This window comes from Ursus maritimus, unplaced genomic scaffold, assembly GCF_017311325.1.
Source record: "Ursus maritimus isolate PB19 unplaced genomic scaffold, ASM1731132v1 scaffold_2, whole genome shotgun sequence".
NCBI classification, from domain to species: Eukaryota; Metazoa; Chordata; class Mammalia; order Carnivora; family Ursidae; genus Ursus; species Ursus maritimus.
The window spans coordinates 23,630,410-23,650,333 of record NW_024424452.1 but is presented as its reverse complement, the minus strand read 5'-3'; the positions used below and the strand labels follow the sequence as shown (position 1 = coordinate 23,650,333).

General features: G+C 44.4%; 1 protein-coding gene across 2 annotated transcripts; it reads left to right on the top strand.

Annotated features, from left to right (window-relative positions):
• The first annotated feature begins 10,949 nt into the window (after positions 1–10,949).
• LOC103668664 (transport and Golgi organization protein 1 homolog) lies at positions 10,950–18,432 on the top strand. Of its 2 annotated transcripts, XM_008696971.2 has the most exons (9): positions 10,950–11,553; positions 11,722–11,860; positions 14,076–14,177; positions 14,849–14,909; positions 15,014–15,049; positions 15,129–15,196; positions 15,320–15,414; positions 16,357–16,439; positions 18,006–18,432. In XM_008696971.2, the coding sequence occupies exons 1-9, from the start codon at positions 11,463–11,465 to the stop codon at positions 18,180–18,182; spliced, it is 852 nt and encodes a 283-aa protein (XP_008695193.2). In that variant the 5' UTR covers positions 10,950–11,462; the 3' UTR covers positions 18,183–18,432. The 2 variants fall into 2 exon arrangements, with proteins under 2 accessions (XP_008695193.2, XP_008695194.2); XM_008696972.2 differs by lacking the exon at positions 16,357–16,439 and having other exon boundaries at positions 10,951–11,553.
• Positions 18,433–19,924: the final 1,492 nt, after the last annotated feature.

Sequence of the window (19,924 nt, the reverse complement as noted above, 5' to 3'; positions counted from 1 at the left end):
CATGACCTCCTCCTGCCATCTGGAGCCTGAGAGATGATGTGTGCTAGGTGAATGGGAGGCTGACACTGGCTTTGGGGACACTTCCTCACCACCATGAGTGATCTCACCTGTTTGATGCCCCCAAACTCTGTTCACTGCTTCTTCTTTCCCTGCTCCCTGTTCCAGTTATAATCAGGGTGACCCTGGCCATCCTTCATGGAATTCCCTAGTCCCCCTTATAGGCTGGGTCTCTCTCCCATTCACTTTTGGGTTAGTCTAACTCCACCCCTTCTGTAGCTGGTCTCTCCTTCTATAACCAGGACAGCCCAACTCTGGGGCTCTTGAGGTGGGCAGCGGCATCTAAACAGAATTTAATACTAATGTTTTGTGATCCTTCTTTTGTTTTTGTTTGCTTGTTTTTTTATGGTTTCTTTATATTTATGTGAAAGACACTGTTTTCCTATTTTAGCAGAGCTAGAATGGTTCCTATTTACAAGAAATTTGCACAATAATGACGTGGTGGTTTGTAGAGCACTGATTTTCAGCTGTCTTGGGCTTGAATGAGTTGGGGAAACCTTGTGTTAGTCCTAGAGAGAAACAGTTTAGGAAGTGCTGCTCAGGACAGGGCCCAGGAGAGATGATCACAGGGGTTCATCGAGTAACCTGGGCCCCTGGATCTCCCAGGAGAGAAGCTGGTGAACGTTTTCTCTTAAAATGCTCTCATTCCTGTAGGTCCCAGGAGATCTCATGAGAGTCAGCTTGGATTGATTCCCTGTGTGGTTCATAATGTAAAGCCCAAGCTAATGGGTAGGAGGGTCATAGAGATAAGTGACAGTTCCACCGCTATTTGCGGTATTAAAATATCTTGGTCAATTAGGGATGATTTGAGACCACACCAATATCATACCAATATTCCAGGAATTTCTGGCCAGAAGACATATTTGATTATAATTTTATGATGCTCATTTCATTGAGTTCCAACATCGCTCTTTTTCTTTGGGATTTCTTTACTTATATTTTGTTTACAGAGGTACTTCTCAAATTCTAAACATACGGGAATTTCTAGTTAGCTTTTTATAGTGATTTCTAGCCCATTTTATTACCAAAATGTACTCTGTGTGATTTCACTCCCTGGAAACATTGAAATTTCCCCTGTGGACAAAATAAATCGGGTGCATTTTTGTAACTGCACCCTGTGTGCCTACAGTTAATGTGTCCTCCACAGTGGTATAAGGATGTGGACAGATATGTGGAGATAGCTGTGGGATTCAGATGGTTTGCTTTCAGGACCTACATCTTATGGATGTTCTATCTGCACTGAGTTGCTGAGAGGGGGCTGAAACCTCCCATCCTGCTTGTGTATTTGATTGTTTTTGCAGTTCTATCCTCCTTTGCTTTATATTTTGTTCAGCCAATGGCCTTAGGACGGGAGTTGGGAAAGGAAGGACAGAGCGCCCAGAAGAGGGAACAGGGACCTGGGTTGGGAGGGAGCAGAAACAAGAAGGTCTGCCAACGTTCCAGAGAAGACCTGTCGTTGGGATGGTGTGTGGTGAGACGACAGTTGGGAAGGGGATACTTACAAACGAGGTCACACGGGGTGTCCATTATGATGTACCAGGGGCAAAGGCAGCTGATTGGTCGAGAGAAAGTATACAGCCTCTGTGTTGCTAAGGATACCTTCAGTCAGGTTAAGGCTTGGAAGAAGGTGGATCCTCCTCCAATCGTTTAACCTGCTACTGTATCCTGCTGACCTAGTGATTTACTAACCTGCTGACCTACTAACCTTTCTGAACCCTCCTGCCTCCCCTTGAGTACTTGATCTGACCCTGACACTGTCCAAGACCTCCTCTTGTCCTGACAAACACCTTCCCCAATCCTACCCTCTATTTCCACCTTACCCCCATCCCTATTTACCACCCTATCCCCTCCCACCACTCCCTACCCCACCCACCCCCACTCCCACACCACCCCCGATCTCCACCTCCTCCCTGGTGCCCCAGTGCCCCTTGAAAGGACCAAGACATGAAGGTGCAGAGACTGTTCTGGCTGCTCTTGCTCTGGTGTCCCGGTTCCCCAAACCCAAATGTGAGTAAACATGGCACTTCAGTGGTGTCTTCCTTCTTTTCTTTTTTTTAAGATTTGATTTATTTGAGAGAGAGAAAGGGCACAGGTGCAGAGGGAAGGGCAGAGGGTGAGGGACAGAGAGAATCCCAAGCCAGCTGTGTGGTGAGCCCAGAGCCTAAAGAGGGGCTCAATCTCAGGACCATGAGATCACGACTTGATCCAAACCAAGACTTTGTCACTTAACTGACTGAGCCACCCAGGTGCCCCAAAGCTGCTGGTAGTGTCTTCCTTCCTAGTGGGTTCTTTGACACGGTGGTTAAATAACAGCTTTTTCCTGGGGTTCTTGATGGGAACTTCAGAAGACCTTCACATTTCCCTGAAGACCGAGCACCACAGGGCAGGTTTCTCGGTCAGCCTGAAGGGGTTGTGGCCACAACTGTCCACACCAAGTTCTACATCCTGTCTGCGCTGCTTGGTCCAAAAACCACAGTGCTGGCAGGATGGAAACCTGAAAATACTAGGTTTATGGTGTCAAGAAGGAAGGATTTGTGAAGATACGAAAAGCCATTGAGCTCTTTGTCTTAAAGAGGGGGCTTAGATGATATGTACATTATATCTCATTAAAATTGTCCTTAAAAATGTCAGGAACTCGAATTTAATAGGAACTATGGGTATTAGACTGGCTTCTGGAAGCCCGGTGAAGCTCCTGCTTCAAGCCTTGTAAGTTTAGGGTCCATCTTATGTGTAGTTTGTTTTCCTATCAGCACATTGTTGATATTTGTGGAGTTTGGCAGCCCTGGGAACAAAGATATCTCAAGCATTGGTGTTGGGACTAGAGTGTTAAAAAGTGAAATGTCCTTTGTGCTCCATGCTTCCTGGTTTGTTGACTTTTAACAAGTTCTGAGTCAGCCCTTTCCTTCTGGTCTTGGAGGCTGTCCCCAGGGACTCTGTGTCCCACCAGGTCCATGGGAGCCCTGAGAAGCCCAGCAGACACTAAGTGACCACATCCTGCTCGGACATTTGTCACAGGAAAATCTGAAGGTGTGATGTGATCAGGAAGTAAATGAGTTGTCCTCCTTTCTTAGGCCAAGTATGTACAGAGTGTTGATTTCCCCAAAGTAAAAAGGTCCTGAATGTCCTTAGGATTGTCCAAATATAAAGAAATACCTGGTTTCCAGTGTGAATATTTCATTTTGTCATTAAAAAGTAAAACCTGTACCCTCAGGAGAGAAAGAAAAAGAGACAGACAGGGAACACCCCTAGAAATAAGTAGACTTCTTTAGATCGGCTTGCACCAGATTCTTACAGAGAGATCTGGAAAGTGTCAGTAGTCAGGAAGGATCCTTATATTGAGGCAGAATCATTCCACACAAATACCTCCAGTCAAAATAGACTCTGTTCTGTTTCTTTTGAGTCTTCAAAGGAGGACATTTCTTGGTAGTCTTGATTGGAATTATTCCCCTCTACCCAGTCATCATCTCAACTGCATCAGTTCAGCTTTCTCACCCTGCCTCATCTCTGGGCTCTTGCATGAACTAACTGGTCTTGCATTTCCCACCTCCACCTGCTCATGGCCACTGTCTCTGAAAACCTAGTGTTATTGGCCCCATTGGATGTCATCCAGTTAAGAGTCAGCTGCTGGTCAGCATCCAGACAGCTGCCAGATGTACCGAGTGCCCACGACTGGGGGTGTTTTACATTCATGACAAGATGGCCTCTGTCTTTTGTGCATTTGATCCCCATGATCAACCATAGTGCTGACAGCTACTGCTCTCTTTCAGACAGTGGCTATTCACAGACAGTGTATGTTTCCTACCAGCACACATTTTCGGGGCCTCAGCTATGAGGGCTGAAGATGAAAATGTATTAGATATCAGGGGCTACTTTCTAGAGAGTTTTGTTTGCACAAAATTCAAGCTGGGTGTGAATTAGTATGAATTGCATCATGAATGTCTTTTCTCCTGAAGTACTTATAACTCTAGTTTTTGTAAAATGATATGTGTTCTTTGTTTTGGTGTCCATATATAGGAATTTTGTATTCTTTTAGAATTCAGGGGCCTCTGGATGGTTCATGCAGTTAAACGTCTACCTTAGGCTTGGGTCATGATCCCAGGGTCCTGGGATTGAGCCCTGTCCGGCTTCCTGCTCAGAGGCAGTCGGCTTCCTCCTTTCCCTCTGCCCCTCCCCCAGCTCATGCTCTCTCTCTTTCAAATAAATAAATGCAATCTTTTATTTTAATGTTTTCTCTCTTTAAAAAGTTAAATTTTATAATTGCTACTGACTGATTTAGTTACAATACTAAGAAATAGGAACATGGATTCCTTTCATTGGCTTTTTGGAGATAGGTGTTCGAGTAACTAAAACCTCACAGATATCCTCAAAATATACAAGATCACCTGATGATGCAAATCTTTATGTACTTCAGAAATCTGATGTTTTGGACTGTGATTCAGAAGCAAAGTGAGCATTGAAAGAAAACATCAATGTTTTCAGAAACCAAACAATAACTATAATTTATTTTTGTTGGAATAACAATCCCATGTTATATTAATGAGTTAATGAGAAACCTCCTGTCTGTCTCACTTATGTCCTTATCTGAACATCTGTCCATATAACATTCTCATTTTTATCTCTAGTACATGTTTTATTCTTGCTTTCTCTTGTTTTTCCATACATGTTGGGTGTATTTTTTGAAATGTTCCAAAGGAGTTTATCCAGGTCCTTCATGGATGTACAATAGAAGTCACTGACTTCTTACCTACTCTAAGTTTACATTTACTTGCATTGTCTATTTTATTTTGACTTATAAATTCTTAAGTTCTGTTAGCTATAGAAAAAATATCTGCAATGTGCTTGTAGGGAAAATAAAATCTCTTAAGATTTGCCTATTAGATTTTTCCTACAGCTTCCATGTTGTATGATCACAACATCTTTTTAAAGAATACAGTTTGTTGATATTTGACATAGGTAAGCAGCAATGAAACCATCACCAAGTAAGAGAGCAAACACACTCATCAGTCCCCAAAGTTGGCCCCTGCTCCTTTGTAATCCCTCTGTGCTCCTTCTCCTCCAGGAGGAGGCAGTTGAGAGGTGTGCTTACTTCCTGGAGGCTGGTGGGGAGTCTGTGAAGTTGATTCCTTGTGACATATACATTGTGAATGTCGTTGAGATTCTTCATTATCTCAAATGTTATTTCAGCTTGTCCACGTTGTGCCTGACCGTTTCATTCTCGGCCTTGATGGGGCTGGAGTTCTGTGGAACTTTGCCATTCTTACTGGCTATTTGGGCATTTGTGCCTTTCTCATTTACATCTGGAGAACCGTCCTCGCTGTAAGTATACCAAAGTACCTGATATACTTTTATTCATAAATAAGCAGAAAATTTTATAGTCACTGGACATTTTTATATCCATTCAGTACTAAAAATTTCCCTCTAATAATGTCAATTTTGATTATCACCTAGATTGAAATAGTTTTAAATTTCTATTGAGGTGCCTTCTTGATCCATACGTGTGTTTTTCTTTATGTTCAAGCATAATTAGCAAACGGTGTAATATTAGTTTCAGGTGTACAACATGATTCAACAATCCTATACATTTCTCAGTGCTCATCACAATAAGTGTACTCTCAATCCCCTTCACCTCTTTCACCCTTCCCTCCTCTTACCCTCCAACCCATGTGTTCTTCAGAAGTGTGTTGTTTAATCTCCATTGTTTGGTCATTCTCCAGCTATCTTTCTGTTCTTGATGTCTAGTTTGAGTGATTTGTGGTCTGAGAACATACTTCCTGTGGTTTCTATTCCTTTGGTTGTTCAGATGTATCTTATGGCCCCAAATATGGCCTCTCTCAGTGACTTTTCCATGGGAGATTGTGAAGAATGTCTGTACTTCTGTTGTTGAATGAAGTATTCTGCAGATGTTAATGGATGCCGTGGATTGGTGATGCTGTTCAGTTCACCTGTGTTCTCATGGAACTTCTGTATCTGCTGGATCTGTCAATGACCGATAAGAGGATTTTGAATTCTCCAGCAGTAGGAATGGATTCATCTATTCCCACCAGCAATATTTTCAGTTTCTGCCTCATGTACTTTGACTCTCTGTTGTTAATGCACGCACATTAGAAATTGTTATGTCTTTTTGGAGAATTGACCCCTTTACCATTGAAGTAATGACTGTCACTACCCCTGACAGTTTTCCTTACCCTGTAGTGTGTTTTGAAGGATCATTTCAATGGCCGGGTTTCTAGTTTGATGTTTCTTTTAACACTGTAAACATTTTGTCCTTCTTGATGGCATGGTTTCTGAGAAGTGTGATGTAGTTCTTATCCTTGTTCCTCTTGGGTAAGGTGTTATTGCTCCCCTCCACCTCCTTCAGACACCTAGCCCAACCCCTGCTCCAGATTTCCAGAATAGTTTCTTTGTCTTTAATGATCTGTAGCTGAATAGTCTAGATCAGGCATTGTTAGTGTTTTTTGTTTGTTAGTTGTTTGTGTGTTTGTTTTGGTATTTATCTGGCTTTCGATGTTTTGAGCTTCCTGGATCTGTGATTTGGTGACTATATTAATTTTGGAAAATCCTCAGTCATTGCTTCAAATATCTCTCCCTTCTCTCCTGAAGGAATAGGTATTCCTATTATTTGTGTGTTACATGTTTTGTATTTGTCCCACTAGTCTTGGATTTTCTGTGCCGTCTTTGTAATTTTTGTCTTTGTGTTCTCTTTTGGAATTTTCTACTGGAATTTCTTTAGGCTCAATGATTCTTTCCTCTGGTATGTTGAGTCTGTTAAGGAACCCATCAAAGGCATTCTTGATTTCTGCTATGGTGTTGTTGTCTAGAATTACATTAAAATCTTAGAGTTTCATCTCTCTGTGTACATTCACCATCTCTTCTTCCTATTGTCCATTTTATTCTGAGATCCAGTATCATACATGGAAGGGACTTGTAATTCCTAGCCTGCTTAATCCCATCATCTCTGCCATGGGAAGTGTGTTTCTAGTGCTTGCTGTTGTGGTTTTTACCTGTAGTGTGCCCTGTAAGGTTGTGTTGAAAGGTAGGTATTGTGTCCTAGTAAAGAAACTTAGATAAGTGGACTTTAGGGTGATGTTTTCTACTTAACTGGCTAGGGGTTAGACTGAGTTTACTCCCAGGTGAGACAGGGAGGAGAGAGCACTGGAGTTGAGTATTTGCCCTCAGCTCTATTGCTTAGTCTTTGGGAAACCCCCAATTAGGCTCTGGTGACATATTTCACTTGAGGGCAGACCTTTCTGAGAAGAACAGAAAGCTTTTGAGTTTATTTCTAAATGGGAATTTTCTCCCTGTCCCGGCCAATGGAGAAAGCTTCCCTTCAGAAAGAAAACAAAAATATTAAGTATTTGGTGTGCCCCATCCATCTTTTCACTTTTCCCGCCTGTGGGGCTGGGTGACAAGGGCCACGGAAGCTCAGAGGTTCCTAAGCAGCACGTGAAATTAATGGAATAGCCATGATTTTCTGTTTGCCCTCCACTGATGCACATTCCCCAACAACATTATCATGACTGGCTTGTTGATAGTGTGCTGGTATTCCAATATCCTGGCAAGATTTGGGGGCTGGCCTCAGCCTCTCATCATCCTGTAAAACTTTTGAATGGGGAAATATGCTAATGGTGTCAAAATGGGGTCTTGCCTAGATTTTATTGAGCTATAATTTATCTGGGTGACTCGATTCTGGGGAGCCTGGTTCCCCTTTTTCGAAACATCAGCTGTCATTTCTGTTGTTGCTCATGCTTCATCACTCGCCACGTGCCACTCTTTTTCTCGTCGATGGCTTTCATTTCTTTTTGATGACCCTCCATTTGTAGTAGTCTGGGAAAATTCATAACACCTTGTGTGCTGTAACTGCATGTGAATTCAGCAAATAGCCAAGTCTTTGTAAGATTTCAGAAAGGCTTTCTAGAGAAGGCAAGAAGCATATCTTTCTCAGAGTTTTTGCTTGTTCGCCTTCCTCCCTACCGGCCTGCCTTCCTTTCTTTCTTCCTTCCTTCCATTTTATATCTTTCAGGATTGAACAATAATCCCAGGTTCTAAACTTCAGTGTGGATATTGGTTACAAAACAGTTAGGGAAACGATGAATTAATGATTATTTTTTAAATGTCCACCCGATCCCTTGTCAAAATTGAATAGGGTGAACGTTCATTTAATAGAATGTGAATAGATTTTGAGGTAAAACGTAAGTTATACACCTTTGTGCTCTTTATCAAAAATGAATTGTGAACTATGATGACTCAGAGAAAGTCATAGATGAGTTTCATAGTTAGAAATGCTAATTTTGTCTTCTTTCTAATCCTGTGAATTCATTCTGCTAAGTAAAATGATTACTGTAACTTCTTTGGATTACTATTTCAGTATTTATCTGAACTGTAGATTTTTTCTAGTAATATGTTTTGACATCAAACTTAATTTTGTTTCTTCCACTCTTAGATTGCCCCTCGACAATATGAAGGTAAGATTTCTGGCTTTAGTTTTCTTTGTAATAAATTCTCAGTACCGGTGTTTGATGTGGGTGTAATTTGACTAGGGATAAATGTGGTGACTTCTGATGTCTAATTGACTTGTTAAGTCTTGAAAATCTTTCTCTTCTCCATGTGGAGTCTAAGTGATAATGTGGAGGGTGTTGCCATCTCTTAGGAGACCAGGAGGAGGAACACCTCATGGGAGGAGGGAGAACAAAAAGGGTGTAATTTTGCAGAGAGAAGTTTAGGAGGCAAGTGAGGATAGGAGCCTGAGGTCTGGAGTGGGTACTTTGCCATGACCTGGCTCTTGGTGAAATGTGACGATGAGAAAACACTCTGAGTCTATCAAGCAGGCTACACTTGGAGAAGAAGACAGGTATTGCCAGGCAGAGTGTGTGTCACAAGAGAGGTTTAAAGCATGCTTTTGAGTTTGAAGTGGAGGGAGCCTTTCCTGCCAGGGGAGAAGGAGTGGAAAGGAACGTGTGCCAGGGGTGGTAATGTATTGTGTCCGGGCCTCATGGATTGTGGTGATTCCATGGTGCTGTCTGACGGCCGAGGTGGCTGCCTGGCCCTTAGCAAACCCTCGAATGCTGGTGTTTGTCCCTGTGAGTGCAGCAGTGGTGGTGGTGAGAAGAGAGATCTCGGGGCACGAGAGCACTCACATTGGGCCAATAGAAGAGAATCTGCACTTGAGGTAAGATGAGAGACTTATTATTTTTTGAAAGATTTGGTTTATTCACTTGACAGAGAGAGAGCACAAGCAGGCAGAGTGGAAGGCAGAGGGAGAGGGCGAAGCAGGCTCCCAGTTGAGCAGAGAGCTGGATGTGGGACTGGATCCCAGGGCCCCGGGATCATGACCTGAGCTGAAGGCAGTCACTTAACCAACTGAGGCACCCAGGTGCCCCAAGATGAGAGAATTAAGTGCCTGTTAGAGGAGTCTGTGTTCTAGAGCTTACAGGTGTTATCCACTTGTGATAGGGAGCTTCATGAGGGTTGTTTTCCCTTAAGGATGGAGGGTGGCATTCTCAAGTTGGGCTGAGAAAACCTTGTGTTCCAGGGAGTGTGAGTTACCAGGCACTCCAGAGACTCTGTGTAACATGGAGAGTGTACCCAAGTGTGTTTGATTCCAAAGATCTGGTCCTCCAGAGCCCCCAGCCTGGGGTTCCTGAAAGGCAATCTGTGAGCAGCAGGAAGTCATGGAAGGCCTTTGAGTAGCCACTCAGTTGACATTTTGAGCTTTCCTTGTGTGGAATTCCAAGTAGGACCTGGAAGTAGACGTGGCGCTGAGCAGGAGCAAAGGATGGTTTTGTTCATTTTGGGTTGTTTGCAGGGACCTACTTACGTACCTTAATCATTGGAGGAGAGAGATGTTAGTTGAAAGGATGCTTGATTTTTCTGTTACATCTCTGGTGATGACATAAGTATTTGCAGTGATTGAATTTTCCAAGAATGATGCTTACAGATGGGAGAAAAATAGAAGACATTTGATTGTGTTTCTCTATTTCTGAAAACATTTTAAGTAGGAATCTCCCTGAAATAGGTTGTCTTAGGTTTCAAATGCTGCTAAACCTTGCTTTTTCAGGCACAATGGGAATGCTATCAAGTTAGTTACACCCAAGTGTCCAAGAATGTGTCTCTGGGGCTATTACAGTGGGATTATTCGATGTCACTGGTTTTGCTAATTATCTTAGAAATTCTTTTTTCTCCTTTTAGTTACTTTACAACAAATAGCTGAAAAGATCCATCGGCTTAAAAATGAAAACAGGGAACTTGCTAAAGAAATATCCATTTGGGAGGAGAAGGTATCAGTGCCCTTTCAAATATTTTTTGTGATTTCATTTTGGTTACTTCCCCCTCTGGTAGTTCATCCTATTGACCTATTTCACGTGACCCACAAATGATCGCGATTCAAGAGAAGCTTCACAAGTGTAGAGCACTGCCTCTCTATCCGTGAAAGGAGTCACACAGCGTTAGATAGCTTTGTCTAACACTCTGCTATTTTTGAATTCTGATTCCCTTTTCGTATATTTTATAGATCAGGGAAGGAAAGAAACATCGCGCAGAAATGAAGAGAGAACATCAGTTTCTCTCTGACAAAATTCTTAAATTGAAGGTAAGGATCCCTTCTTTGCCTGAATTGTGTTCTAACAACAGAAATAAAAGTAATGAATTATTATTATTATTATTATTATTATTATTATTATTATTATTATTTTAAAGATTGAGGCAATTCATTGGCATTCAGCCCTCTTTTCCACTAGTCTTTTTTTTTAAAGATTTTATTTATTTATTCGAGAGAGAGAAAACAAGTGGTGGGGAGGGGCAGAGGGAGAGAGAGAGAGAGAGAGAGAAGCAGGCTCCCTGCTGAGCAGGAAGCCTGATGTGTTGAGATTTACCTTAACGTGGCTCAGGAGGCTTTTGGTCATTGGGTGAGGGGAGGGCCGCGTATTCGCTTGCTGTTTACCACAGTAGAGAGTGGGCATCTGGGAACTGAAACTCCTACCGAACAGTGAGCTGGAATTTCACTTAGGACCATCACGATGAGGTCTGCTATTTCAAGGACTAGGAAGTATGGTTTATTTCACAGCTAGGTAATTATCACATCGTTCAGCCCTGCCCTCCAAGATATGCAGAAAATCCCACAAGATACTTGAGTTATGAAGGGTGATAGCCAGCCAAATTGTATAGTCCCTTCCTCTCAATGCTGAAGAGAGAATTTTCAATGTTAATAGGGGAAGATATGTACATATATAATTTATGTATATAATTAGGTATATGTGTTTGTGTGTGTTTGTGTATATGTGTGTATACAAAAGTGTGGGTCTCCTTACTTTCTCCTTGTTCTATTTATGCCTCAAGGGCTTTCTTTGTTGCACTGCATGATCCCGTTCTGTTAGGTGCACTCACATTGTTCTGTGATCATGATTTCTTGAATGTCTTTCCTCATATCCGTCTTCAAGGCCCAAGATGCATTGGAGGATGAAGAGCAGGGAGCCTTGGAGTCCAAAAAACGTGTACTGAAGGGTATGTTATTTTTGGGGAAAGAAATCCCCAGATGCTGGCAATGAGTTTGCATTGGGAAGGGAAAGAATGCCTTCCTGCCTTCAAGGTCTTGCCCTTCTCCTTTCCCCAACAAAACCAAATTCTCAGGTCCCATGCCCACTCATACAAAAGAAAACTCATCCTTTACAGAAAGCAAAAAGGTCCTGGAACAGAAGTGCAACGCCCTGAGTTCTTTGAAAGCAGCTAAGGAAGTGGAATTGAAGCTGCTAAGGAAGAAATTGGGTATCGTGGTGGATTTCTCTGAACGAAGAAAAGTGGCTGCCGAAGAGTAAGCTATTCCTGTGTTAATCGTCACAAACACTGTTGTATGAATTTATGTGGCAGCCAGGCTAGATAGTTGTAGTTCGTTGGGAATTGGATCTAGAGTATTTTTGCCAAATGCATTCTGTAGAAGTACCTGCCCTTCCTACCTTGATCTGTGCAACCTGCATTTTTGTTTCTGTTCCAACTGCTTGTCACACGTTGTGGTGTGATTCATTGGGGCAGAAGAGGGAAGGTACCAGCACTAATCAGCTTGATACCTGGATCCCCTCTGGGTCCATCTACATTGTCCTTTTGGTTTCAGTCTCATCACATGTTCTCATCAGCCCTGAATTCAGTCAGTTTCTTGTTCAGTACCAGACTTGGGTCAAGAATGTGTAGAGAAAAATGGAATTGATCAGTCATGTTTTTGTTCAGTACCAGACTTGGGTCAAGAATGTGTAGAGAAAAATGGAATTCTCTTGCTGCAGAAACAATGGGAATTTCTTTGTGGAAAGTGGGTTGGGGCTCCAGCAATACTGGATCCCTTCATCCAGTGTACAACCAAAATCGTTCACTGTGGCCCAATCCTAAGAAGGCCGGGGTATTTCCTGTCCACCTGATTTTGTAGGTGTAACTCTCCTGCGTCCCAAGCAAAGCCTGCAGTTTCACTAGGGGCTCACCTTTGCTGGCTGACCCTGAACAGCACTTGTTTCCTTCTAAGGCTGTGCTCATAAAGTCGTTCAGTTTCTTTGCAGTTCACTTGCCTGTTCCAGAACTCATTGATGAGCCCTGGGGAGCTTGGCTCCCACTGCCAGGTTGGCTTTCTCCTGGGCTTCCTTCTTCTGCATCTGGTTCTCCTGTTTCTTCATGCGCTCCTTAGAAGTTGGGTGCATTCACTCACGAGTTTCCACTTTTGTACAGTACTTCCTCTATTTTCCTCAGGAGGAGAAAGTTCTCAGGACCTTAGAGTCCCTCATTCATGCTGAAAAGCAAAACTGTTCCCCCTCTTCCCTGGAGACTCATTATACACTCACGAGTTTCCACTTTTGTACAGTACTTCCTCTATTTTCCTCAGGAGGAGAAAGTTCTCAGGACCTTAGAGTCCCTCATTCATGCTGAAAAGCAAAACTGTTCCCCCTCTTCCCTGGAGACTCAGCTTTGTGCTAATCCTTCCCACACCGGGGGTGGGGGCCGCTCTGTCTCACTGGCATCTTGGTTCTGTTCATTGGTAAGTTCTTTCTGGGGCAGGTACAGTGTCCTGACCACCTTTCTCTCTTCAACACCTCACAGCTGAACCACTACATTACAGCCACTCCACAGAGCATGTGCTGAAGGATTGCCTGAGAGACCAGAAGCAAATGCATGAGTCCTTCTCTGTCTAGAGCTTTTGTCTCAGTTTCTAAGAGTCTTTTTGCATGTGATTCTTGAGTAAATCAAGAGTCACATTGAAACCCTTTAAATCAACACCATGAACAAAAGAGTCTGAGGGCGACACAGGAAACCAGCCTTTCTAAGCATCGCTCTTTGCTGCTTTCACTATCAGTGGACTCTGTTAAAGTAGGTTGACTCCATGCAGTTGATAGTTGTCCATCTGACATCTGTTGCCTGGAGATAACACCCTGACTGTGTGACAGTTCACATCATTTTATACTTCAGGACATACTGTCAGCACTAAGATTGGCCTTTTCCTCCACCAGGATCTTTGAAGGAGGAAGCAGGGGTTGTACTTCTAAACCCTAGAGATGTCTGGGAGTGAGTTACCATGCTGATGAAGCCGTACTCTGGAAGGCTTCCTTTTGGGCTGTCCGTGTCGGGCACAGCCTTGGTCTGAGGATCGGGGCTCCCCATGGAGGTGTAAGACTAATGATGGTCTCCTGCTTCATCCAAATAGTTTTCAGGCCTAGTTTCTCACTTTGAACTGAAATGAGCCTTCACCATCTCAGAGAAAGAAAGACCTATTCTGAGAGGGCACAAAGTGCAGTGTTATTTGGTGACTTGGTGATGAATGAATTGAAGTAGAGAAGTACAAAGACAGCTCTGATTGCAGGGGACATGGCAGCAGCCAGAATCTGATTTTTCTTTAACCCTAAATGGGGCCTTCAATTCATTTCCGATTGTGTTGTCAGTCTGTGCATTTATGGGAACCACTCTAATCTAGGCCGTCAAGTGTGCTGGGAGGAAAAATGGCAGAAATTCTGGACCTTGGCTACTGGTCTATGTATATACCTTTCCCATTTTAGGAAGCTGGAAAAGACACTTTATGAACTGGAGGCAACAAAGAATCAGCTGTCAGATGCCGAGGAAAATCTGAAAGTAACCAAAGAAGAAATGGACAAGTACAAGTGAGTTCAGACACCATACTAGCGGCTCCTGAAATCCTTGTTTACTTTGTATTTTTCACCTTTGTACAATGTCTAGACTCAACAAGTAATATAAACAAAAATTCAGGGGACATATCCAGAAAGAATTAACAGACCCAAAGAGATAAGTTTTAGAAAGAGCAAAACAACCATGTTAGTAAACATGTCCTGATAACCAGCGCTGGCCTGACTCTGTGGAAACTTGTTCCACGCCAGAGTCCCTGGTTGTGGTGTCAATGGTGGTCATCTTGAGGAAAGCAGTTTGTCGTAGGATGAATCCTACCCATAAACACGGTAGTGCCATCTGATGGCGCTGGTCTTTGCAACCCTGGCAAACGTGGCGAGGATAGAAGTTAAAGGAGAATAGAGCTTCATGACGAAAGATACTTGTCATGTGATAAATTAGGGAAAGATTGAAAACGGGTAAGGAAATTATATCAACTCTGAACCCTGCATGTGTGGAGAAATGAGTAAGGAAAGGATGTGACAATAGCTTTGATCCTGCTGTCCATGTATAGTCATGTGGAAGTGTTTCCTGTGTCAGGATCAATTGGATGAGGGGACAGATAACTGGAGGACGGCCACATGGGCCGATGATTTAAAATCACACCCAATATTGGGCTTTATCTGACGAAAGCAATTGTACCTGACAGACAACAGATCGGAGAGATGCAAGACCAGCTGCAGGAGGCAGAGCTCACCTTTGAACGCAAGGTAACCTGAGCTGTGCCCCAACAGGCCCCTTAGCGCCTCCTGCAGGGGACGGAAGTGGCCCTTAGATCCCTGAACATGCGCTTTTGGTGTGTTGGCTTTTTCAGATCGCAGTTCATGAAAAGAATGCTGTAGGGAATTGGGTAAGTGTTTTCTTTTCCCTGCTCTCCATTTGGGGCACAGTCTGGCACAACTGAAGATGGGTGGGTTTTTCTCCCGCAGATCAAGGCTCGGGTTTGGGAGCGGAAGATACAGCAGCAGAGAAGGGAGAACGCCTACATGATACACAGGTGTGCGAGTCTGATGTGCCTTTTTACGGGTGTTTTGAGGGGTGACAACTACACTGTTTGGTGTCCAGTAGAGGACGTGGTGATGTAATTCTTATAGACGTCTGCTCTTTCTCTGTATTCAAGACTGCGCATGATGAAAGGACAGATGCTGCCTGAGGGATGCATGAGGCAGGAAGCGATGCTGGGAAGACCTGAGATGTGGAGCCCTCCACGGAGAGGTAGGGAGCGCGCTGTGAAACAGGGCAGCCTGACTTCTGCTGGGAAAGCACACGGTGTCCTTCCCATTCCTGTGGGTGGTCATTGTGTGTCCTGGAGAGAATCACAAGCAGTACCTACGGACAGCAGGTTGTCTGAAGGGGTGACAGGTGGGTGTTTTCCTCAGATTCCCCCAGGCAGCAGGGCACCTGTCCCTGTGACAGGCGGAGCTCACGCCCGTCCCCTCACTGCAGAACCTCCCCCGCCCCCCACCACCGCCCAACTGAAGAGATGAGCCTGGAGGAGTCATGAGCCCCAGCTTCCTTCCCACCTTGACTCAGTGGTAAAGAGTTTTTGAGAAAAGAAAAAGACTATTTGAAAAAAAGTCATTTATTTACTCTTTATGGAGGTTCCTTTATTTTGGTTTTCTTTGCAATCTGCAGTACTGCATTTATCAGTGAGATGTGTGCATTTTACTCCTGTAATGTTATCAGTATGATGTCACAGCTTTACTTCTCAATCTCCTATTGTTTCTTTGCTCCCGACTATACGATCAGTCTACTCCATTTCTTCTGTTAAATATTTCCATAATAGTCAGTCACACATGCTAGGCCTCATCTGTAGACTGAAAGATTGAACCATGAGCCTGTGGCTTGAGGAAGAATGCATGCTGTTCATTTTGAGGGTTTATTCATTCGTAGTTGGTTTCCCCGGAGCAGTCTACTGCTGTTTCTTTAGCTATGAAAGCACCTGAAGCAGATGGAGGACGGTGGTCCCTTCCTCGAGGGGGAGGGGCAGGTGTCCCCCTTGTCATCAGGGGTCAGCAGAGACATGAGGGAAATGCTCTGTGTCTAGGAAGGGACCCGAAAGTGGGAGAGGGTGGGACGTGGTGGGGGAGGGTTTGGAGGGTTGGGTTGAATTCTGCACAGTCAATGTCAGTCTGAATCCACCTCCATGCATTCTAGGGCATTGGTCTGATGCTGAAGCTGGTGGGGCTCCCATGAGGAACAACGGCACTGAGCCTAATAGAGACCCTGGGATGTACAAGGTAACTACCGTGGCCTTTTCCACTTTTTTCAGAAACTTCCAATTTTGAGCAGCACCGTGTCCTGGCCTTGTGTCTGTTGGGTGGGTCATCCAGTTTGTCTGTGGCGTCGTTCACCTCTCAAATACAAGCAGTTCACGCAGGGGCTGACAGGCTTCTCCGTTACAAATCATCATCTTTGGGGGCCTCTCCCAAAGCCACAGGTGGTTAGAGGTGAAGGATGGCAGAACACTCACTGTGTGTGTGTGTGTGTGTGTGTGTGTGTGTGTGTGTGTGTGTGTGTGTACCCCTGCTCACCCATAGCGCACGTGGGGGAAATACCTCGATGAGGTCTTTGGCCAGCCTGACTCCCATTAGGGTACGTTTAGGTGCGATTGGTGCTGTGTTCATGCTGGGGTTAGATGATTAACCTGTGACAAGGTCTGTGGTCATCCTCACGACTGGAAACTAGGGGAAGCTCTCCGTGCATTTTTTATTATCTGCTTTGCGGTTTGGAATGTGCTTAGATAGGCCATGTTTCGTAAGTCATCCCTGTTTTACTTCTGCTGGTAAACGTGCTATACAGAATCCCTCTCCTTGTACCCTTTCCACAACTATTTTGCATGATCAGAGCTGTTAGTGTCGTGTCGCAAAACACACTGTGACACACACTTTCTGAAGGGGGGATGTTAGCGATTATCTGCATGACCGGTGCCCCACAAGCCCTTCGGTTGGGCTTCTAGGAGCAGGTCGTTTGGTCCTAAGTCACAGTGAGAGCAGGTTTCTTCTCTCATCACACGTTCTCGAGTTTTCCATCGGAAAGCATATACAGTTTTGTGGATTCTCTAACTTATGCTTCCCATCTTAATTTCCTATTGGACAAAATTACTCTGGAACTCAGTGTGCTGAAATGTCCGAGTGACTGTGTTTTAAGATAAGCACAGCTGCTGAGTTATAGAAGGGTTATTGGTATCACGTTCCTTTTGGAAAACACTTTTCCAATTCCCCTGTCAGATCACAGGCCCCTAATTCCTCAAGTGTGTTTGTGGCCATGGCCAGAAACTGCAGAGAGCAGAAGACCCTTGTGTCAGGAAGTGAGGCAGCGTGGGGACAGTCAGGGGCTTGCAGGCAAAGGATTCACCTCGAGTGGCTCGGATTCCTGAGAAGAAAGGGCAGTTTCATCACATTCTCTCTCTTGTTAACAAACCAAAATATTCTGTGTGGTTGAGGAGGAAAGATGAAGTGTTGTCCAGGATCCCGATGCCTCCGTGTCTGGAGTGTCCTGCCTTCACTAGTTTGCCATGCTCCTTTTTCATCTTTGAAGATGCTACTTCTTGCTAGTGACCATTGGCAGACATGGTTAGTGATGTTTGGTGACAGTAGGTTATTCCTGTAATATCCATTCCCCTCTCCCCCCTTGTTATAGTTGGCAGCAGTGGGGAGGGGTCAAGTTCTCTAGCACGGATGCGGCTCTGCTGGAACGTGGTATTGGAGAAGGAGGCAGATGCTGAGAGCTCTTTCTTTGGGTTTCATCTCTTGGTGTTACAACTTCTGTCTGTCTCACCAAACTATTTTCCTGTCTGTCTGCAGGTGGGTCCAGATGTGAGAGGGTTTCCTCGGCCCACCTGCATGCCCTGCCCTATGGACCAAACTTTACCAGGCTTCATTGGCTGTGGGCCACCTCAGCCTCCTCCACCTTGGTCGACATGCGGGCCTCCCCTGCCCCTCGTTCCGCCACCATGTGGTAAGATGATCTGGATTGCATGATGTGAGTTGTAGCGCGTATTCATCGTGTGACTACATGTGTCGGTGGAGAAGATGTAGAGGAGGTACCACGAGGCTTTGCAATGCAAGGATCAACCTGAGTGAGGACACAGGAACATTCCTCAACTTTCTGTGGACATCCATTTCGTGGACTGTCTCGTTTCACCATACAGAACTGGGCAGCAGGGGTCTGCCATTGAGAAGAAGTGTGACATTGTGCAATAGACAGACATAAAAGCATTGCCCAGGTGCATTTCACATACATGATATTTTGGGCGCTGGGATGAATAAATCACAACCTTCACATCCCTTTCACTTGTGGAGGCCTCGGTTGTCCAGCGTTATTGATTTTCCTGTGTTCCTAATTTCTCAGCCCAAATGCCAGCTCTCCTTGGGCGCTACTCAGAACCTCAGCTTTGTGTTCTGTGAAAGGGGGAGCATATTGACTTCTGAGGTCGTTAGAGGAATAGGAGTTGAAGTACATAAAGAGTCTGCAGGGGCCCCTGGTTGGCTCAGTCAGTTAAGCTGAGGTCATGATCTGAAGGTTCTGAGATTGAGCCCCAAGTCGGGCTCGACGCTGAGTGTGGAGGCTATTAGGGTTTCTCTCTCTCCCTCTCCTTCTCCCCCTTCCTTATTCACTCCCAAGTTTGCCCTTTCTCCTCCCGACCCTCTCTCTAAAAAAAATAATATGCAAAATATCTGTGCTGTTGGCCATTCACCCTTCTCACTGTTTAAATGAAGATATCTCTGTGGAGACAATCATCAAAAGATGTTCGTTTAAGAGTATGAAATTACACTCAGAGTATAACACTTCAGCTCAGATAGTGACAATCCTCTTTTCAAAAACAAAGACCCCCTTTCTTTTCTATTAAATTTCAAGTCCTAGCCAAAAAAGAAGTAAAAGATCATTATGGGAACGTGTGCTTTCAGACACTTCTATCTGAGATGTGAAGACAATTATGTTCTATTACATATAGACTCACAGAGGCAGCCACACACTCATATATTCACCCAAGGCCTCAGATACACTGTAGGAAGCAAAATGGATTTAGGAAAACAGAAGGTCACATTGTACTAACACAAGTCTATTTGCCTTACAGGACAATCATTTTGTATTTTGAAGACTCCCTGAGCAGTAACAAGAGGCTCTGAAGAGTTTGTATTTAGTGAAGGTCTGAACATTTTCCCTGCCCATCCTGTCCCCTGTGCTTTGTCTCTCCTGGTCTCCCCCTAATAAACTGTTCACAGTTCTGTCTGTGTGTCAGCATCAGCCTTCACGAGGACCTGCAGTCACTCCCCTCCAAGAGCACAGTGTGAATCCTGTACACACAGAAACAAACTGGCAGCAGTGGTGGTGATGGAGGATAGTAGCAAGATTACCCTTTGTGGCATCTTTACTGCAAGGGGCCCAAGCAGTCCTTCTGGGCAGGTGGACACACCCTGTATTTAGATCTGTTGGTGGTTGTATTAACTCTGGTGATAGATACCCTTGAGTACATGGTGTCTGCTTGTTTTGGGGGTGTGTGGTGATCAGCAGGATAGGTGTCTGTCCCCAGGCAGTGGTCTGTTGTGATGGTGAGGAATGTATGAAGGGTCAGTAGTGGCCCCGGGAGACCGGTGAGGAGGCCCTGCATTAATCCAGGTTTTGTGCACTGGTTTCACCTCACCAGCTGCCTCGCAACAGCGGGTGGGCTCTGAGGGTCGCTGATGGTGGCAGTGTTCTTGGTAAGACCCCTGATGCCCCA

What these genes read in the sequence shown, in the direction of transcription:
- LOC103668664 (XM_008696971.2), top strand. Translation starts at nt 11,463, where the DNA reads ATGTCTTTCCTCATATCCGTCTTCAAGGCCCAAGATGCATTGGAGGAT. An exon ending in AGAAAAGTGGCTGCCGAAGA is followed by an intron (nt 11,861 to 14,075) that starts GTAAGCTATTCC and finishes TTCCCATTTTAG; the next exon opens with GAAGCTGGAAAAGACACTTT. An exon ending in GAAGAAATGGACAAGTACAA is followed by an intron (nt 14,178 to 14,848) that starts GTGAGTTCAGAC and finishes TGTACCTGACAG; the next exon opens with ACAACAGATCGGAGAGATGC.